This window comes from Pteropus vampyrus, unplaced genomic scaffold (assembly GCF_000151845.1).
Source record: "Pteropus vampyrus isolate Shadow unplaced genomic scaffold, Pvam_2.0 Scaffold89, whole genome shotgun sequence".
Taxonomy (NCBI): domain Eukaryota; kingdom Metazoa; phylum Chordata; class Mammalia; order Chiroptera; family Pteropodidae; genus Pteropus; species Pteropus vampyrus.
The window spans coordinates 437,043-442,863 of NW_011888870.1; the positions used below are offsets into that span (position 1 = coordinate 437,043).

Consider the following 5,821-nt stretch of genomic DNA (forward strand, 5'->3'; position numbering starts at 1 on the left):
GAAGAGAAGGAAGCTATCATTCGTTAAGACTCTCAGTGCCTCCTCTGAAACAGGGTATAAAAAAGAATCCTTAAGGTGTATATCTGCTGAGGAGAAGGAAGGCTAAGGGGTGCCCATAGGTGCTAAGTAAAGAGCAATAAAACTCTCAGTGCACCCAGGGGACAAGTAGGCTCATTGACCTAAGCCAGTCCCCACCGCCCCTCGACAAGGCCCCAGCCTCATTAGTCACCACTGCTGGGCAGCTCAGTGTCTCCTTCTTGGCCTCTTGGCCGGGCTTGAGCCAAAGACACAAGGATAGCCTAGACGACTTTGGCCGAGAGCAAGCCACATGGTCCCCTGGGGCTCTCTCTCACCTGACTCGGCAGCTGGCCAGGAAGATGGTTTGCATGAGTCCGTCTGTGTCTGTGTGACAGTGTGTCTGTATGTCCGTGTGCGTGCGCAGTCTGGCCATATTCATAACAACCCCAGCACAACCCCAAGCTTCAACGAGGCCAATGACTCTCAGAGCCAGCTGTGCCCAGGAAGAACACATGGCTCTGCCCTGCCCAGCGTGCCTCACCTGAAGGAGGGACAGAAGAAGAGAGCAGAGCTGGCAGTCACAGAATCTCGAAGCCGATCAAGTGAAAAGCCCAGTGAGATCCCTGAACCCAGTATGACCCAACAAGTGTTCCAGCAAACATGGTTCACTGAGACACTGTGTAAAAAGCGGAAGTCTGCAGTCCAGGGAATGTGGAAAACATAGCTCACCATGTCCATCCCCTCTCAGAGAATCATAACCCACACTGGAGTATTCAAGACTCTGAGAAGCCCTGGATGAAAGGGACCTGTTATAGATCGTTTAACCCAGCATTTCATCAGATAGATGATGTAGAAAGACACACAGACAGATGATAGATAATAAATGTGTGTGTGTGTGTGTGTGTGTGTGTGTACGTGAGAGAGAGGTTGATTTTGTAATAACCTCGATGGAACACACTTTTAAATAACACTGATCTAGATCGACCATTTTCATTTTACAAATGAAGAAACGGGGGTTCAGAAAGGGCCTTAGGCCCAGCGCCGCACCTCCGGTAAAAGGCAAGTTCGCCTAATGGCCTGGACCAGGTTCTTCCCAGCAGGTCCTTTTTTGTAATTAACTCTAAACTCCAGAATTTCTGGTAATCAAAGAGATCGATGCTATTTTCAAAACAAACCCTAGCATTTGTAATTATGCTCAGTGACATCATGTGGCTTCCCTCACAGGCACATCCCCTATTGAAAAAGGCACCCCTTCCTGCATCCCAGACTCTCAGACCTTCTATGGGGAATGGCAGGGCCCAGGACAGAGGCCTGGATGCAAGGTCAGGTGTGGATACCTGGATCCTGCTATTCTACTTGAGTCAGGGAGGTAGGCTTCCAATGGGTGTCCTCAAACGGGGACAGGAGCTAGCCATGCCATCCCCAGGGATCAGGATGGAGAAATGAAAGCTAAAGCCTGACCTAGGCCTAGCAGCGCTAAAACCAGAGCTGCCTGCCCCACCCCTTCTCCCTCAGCTAAAGTCCTGTACCCCAGCTCCCACACCCTGCTCTCAGAGAGCTCCCAACCACAGCAACCTCTCCCCCACTGCACTCTCAGGGCACAGGTAGATGCCCATGATCCTCAGTGGACACTTAGCACTATCCCCCACCACACAGTCACAGTTAGTTATGTGGCTACTTAATATTTCACACAGGCTCGTCCTGTCTCCCCAGGCAACCTAATGCTTCTGGAGCACAGGGCAGGCCCTAGTCGCTTAGGGACAAGTGCTGGGCTCTGCAGGGCACATGCGTGAAAGGAAGAGAGCTGCCTCACAGTGCCTGGCATGGTGCTTGGCATGGTGCTTGGCACAGAGCAGGCACAGAGGGCTCCTCTGGGGTTGATTAGCAACTCACCAAATCCAATGGCAAAACAGAATTCCTGTTGGATATCGATGGCATCAGGGGGGCAGCGGGCTCCAGGGCCACATAACCAGTTGGCTTTTCAAGGACTCAATAGCACACTGTGGGAATGGAGGATGCATTTGGCAAATCTGGCGCTAACACTCCGATTCAATTATAGGATCGTCAAGAGGGGAAAGCCTAAGTCACTTTTTCATCATTCTTTTCCCCAGCCCTAGAGCACAGAAGAAATTAAACAAAGTCTTGCACTCAGGCTCAGGTGAGGGCACTGCCCCCTCCCCCAACTCCAGACAACTTGCAGGAGTGAAAATCTGGCAAGACACACTTCAGATCCAAAAGCCAGTGGCTTTTGAGACCTCAACCAAAGTCACATAAAATAAGAGATTCCGCCATGAAGATAGAACCTCTCGGCCTAAATAATTGGGATTGGATGTGACAAGGAAGCTGTCAGAAGGCAGTCTCACCTCCTGATCTTTAAGCTAAGATTCCCCATATGGGCCATTCTCTTCCTAAAGACCCCCCCCCCACCCCCACCACCCCAGACCTTTGGAGACTGTTGCTTGAGCCCTCTGCAATGAATGATGAGGACCCTGTGAACTCCACCCTCTCTTTCCCACTTTCCCCAAGCCCCCTCCATCTCTGAGGCTTCTCTGTTGCTGGAATGGGTCCGGGGTCGGGGGGCAGGGGGGGTGACATCAGAGGCTTGCCCTAGAAGCACCATTGCTGAAACTTCCCCTATACCCAAGGAAGCAGGGCCTCTGAGGGTGAAGGCAAACACAACCAGCAGACAGAGCAGAAAAGAGTCAACAGCAAGCAGTGTTTGTATCTGCCCTTTGTCTGGGATACACAGCCAAGTTCCTGGGGGCCTGCCAGGCTGGCCTATTGTCTGGCACTGTTTACCTTTGGGGCAATGGGTGCCTTGAGTGGGAGGGAGAGAGAGGCTGGAGTGAGGGTGGGGAGCAGGGCTCAGCACCAGACCAGGAAGCCAGACTTAGCTGCAAAGGCCAGGGTGTATGAAGCCCCAAGGCAAGGCAGCTAGAGCCAGCCTGCTCAGACGGCTGCGTGATGGCAGGAACTCATTCTCGCTTCTACGAAAACCCCTCAGAACCACGCACAACCTCTCCCCTACCAAAGAAATTAAGGAAAACAAGTGCTGTCCAGAGGGTGCTCGAGGGCCCGCTTCTGGGGCATCCAGAGCTGGTCTGCACTTGTGTTATATGTGGCTGGACCTACAAAGTCCATCTTTCCCCAAACCATGACCTGAATGAAGCTTGTGACTGCCCATCAAACCCAGCTCCTCAATCAATAGGTCTTCATCAGCACTGCTCTACATGGCTCAGCCGCTTCCCAACTGAACGAGGCAGCACATAGCCAGCGGTGTGGGACGCTGAGCACGTCACTCCTCTTGGAAGATGAGGGGTTGGATTCCTGGCTCTCAAAGGGCCCTTCCTGCTTCCAAGTGTCATAACCTTAACTATCAGGCGAGGATCTTAAGTTTCCCTAGACAGAAGGGTGAAATGTGATAGTATGGAAATGCAACAGGAAGAATTCGTGCCTTTGGCCGGAGACAGTTCAAGCTACCAACTAACACGTGGTTCTATTTAGATGTTTATACTGCGCTCTGCATGTACCACACTATGGATTCCACACCACACGTTGGGTATTATCACACTGGAAGGTGTGATATACATTCTAGAGTATATTCTACACTTTGTGCATATACCATACTTCAAGGAGAATATATACACTTTGAGATATATACGCTTTAGGACATATAGACACTTTGTGGTATGTACACACTTTGTGTGTACCTACACACCTCAGATAGATCCCATTTTGTGTGCATAGCACATTTTGTGTAGAGACCTCACTGCTGGCAGCATTCTGCAAAGTGGTAATCACGTGACGCTGCAAGGCTCTGGGGTTAAGCGTGCAGTGCAGTCCCTGGAACCAGACAAAGCTGGACACAGTGCATTTCCACCACCTGTTAACCTTGAGCAAATCATTTGCCCTCTGAGACTCAGTTTTTTTTTACCTATAAAATAGAGATAACGGGCTCACCATAGTGTTCAGCACATGAGAAATACTTGATAAATGGTAGTTTTGTTATGGCTTGCACTTTTAAAAGTGTGTTTTATAATGTACATGTTCCCAGAGTCTTAAAGCTTTTGGAAACTCAGATAATAGGCAGGACCATTTAATTCATGTTTATTTCACATTTGATCTGTAAACTTTTTATTTAAAAAAAAAATCCACCGTCATTAGCAACATGTGCTGATATTAATTTTTCTTTAGTGAAGTAAGAGCGCAGGCCTTAAAAGAGTCTAAAACATGTAGAAACTCCGATGTAAACAGGAGGTCTCCACCCTCCTCAGTTGACTTTGGGAATTCATCAATGACATGATCTCAACCAGAAAAACAGCGGGGTGGGGGATGGGGGAAGGACAACACTTTGATACCTGTGAGCTCTTGGTGCAGGAACTGCACAGTTTGGCAGGCTCATTTGTCTTTTCAATTGTTTACCTTGGGCAAATCATATCAGGTTTGCCTCTTCCACATAATTTCCACTCCTCTGTGTCTAAAAACAGCAGCTAAAAGATTTCCCCAGAGTCAGCACTTTGGGGGACCCAAGGGCGCACATACATACAAAATAGAAACATACATATTCTTCGAGCAGTGCCCCGGAGAGAAAGAGGGAAGGGGACACGGGAAAGAGAGGGTTTTAAAGTGAGTTACTGGGGCGATGGTGCCTCAGGGGATAATGGCTTTATACACGGGGCTGATGCAAGGCAGAAAGGTTCATTTACTTCTGTCTTGGTCCATCATTGCAATATTTACATAGGAAAAGGCAATTATGCTGTGAGGCACAGGGGAAAAAATGGACAAATCTCCGTCCCCCCACCCCCCCATCCCAGGAAATCTCAAAGCAGGTCCAGGCCCAAAGGAACAGTCACCATGGTGAAAAGGACATAGAGGGAGGTAATGACACTTGAAAAGGGCTTGCATTGCAGAGGGACTTGGCCTGAACCAGACACAACGTGTCTGCCTCGAGGGCATCTCCAACAGCCAGGATTCCGACATCAAAAGCCAAGCGATATTAGGGACCCCCTCCCCCACCCCGCATGTACTATCAAAAATAGTGTATATTTACAGTGGGGGTAGGGAGGGCGGGCTGGGCTGCCCTGAGCTTTGTTTAAAAATAGAGTTGGGGGGAGAGGGAAAGCAATTCGCCAGGTCTGGGTAACCCCTTTCGTTAACCCTTCGTGAGCCACACACCCTCTGGGCTCCAGCGCTTGCTCTGAACTAACTGCTCCGGACTCACAGGAGGTGAAAATACCTGTAGGAAACAATACTGATTAGGGGCGGCCCAAGAACCCTGGAAGATCGCTGGGAGTCAGGAGCGGCCCTAACAACAATTGGGGGGCGTGTGCCCCTCCCCCAACCAGTACTTTTCCCTGGTTGGAAAGAGCAGGGCGGCCACCGGCCAGGAAACGCGGAATAGGCAGACCCCGGGGGGTTCGGAGTCCTGGGGCTGCGTTGAGGCGCCCCGCCATCCCCGCGGCTTGCAGTCCACGCGAGTCCGTTCGCGGGGGGCCGGGCGGGGGGACGGGGACCGCGCGCTCACACGATCCGCTTCCTGTCCCCGCGGCAGAGGATCTTCTTGAAGGCGCGGCGGAAGTCGTGGTTGAAGATGGTGTATATGACCGGGTTCAGCGAGCTGTTGCAGTAGCCGAACCAGAAGAAGAACTTGAAGAGCGTGCGCGGCACGGAGCAGCCCACGGCCGTGAGCGTGTACGTGAAGAAGAAGGGGAACCAGCACACCACGAACACGCCGATGACCACGGCCAGCACGAACGTGAAGCGCTTCTCGCGGTTCTGCCTTCCGCGCCAGCGCGACGCCTTG

General features: G+C 51.1%; 1 protein-coding gene across 1 annotated transcript in view; it reads right to left on the bottom strand.

Moving 5' to 3' along the window:
- Nucleotides 1-4,126: 4,126 nt before the first annotated feature.
- Nucleotides 4,127-5,821, bottom strand: part of ADRA2A (adrenoceptor alpha 2A) — a 4,061-nt gene continuing 2,366 nt past the window's right edge. Inside the window, exon 2 of the mRNA XM_011363810.2 lies at nucleotides 4,127-5,817. Within this exon, the coding sequence (XP_011362112.1) occupies nucleotides 5,539-5,817 (279 nt within the window). The 3' untranslated portion in view covers nucleotides 4,127-5,538. The remainder of the gene's footprint in view (nucleotides 5,818-5,821) is intronic.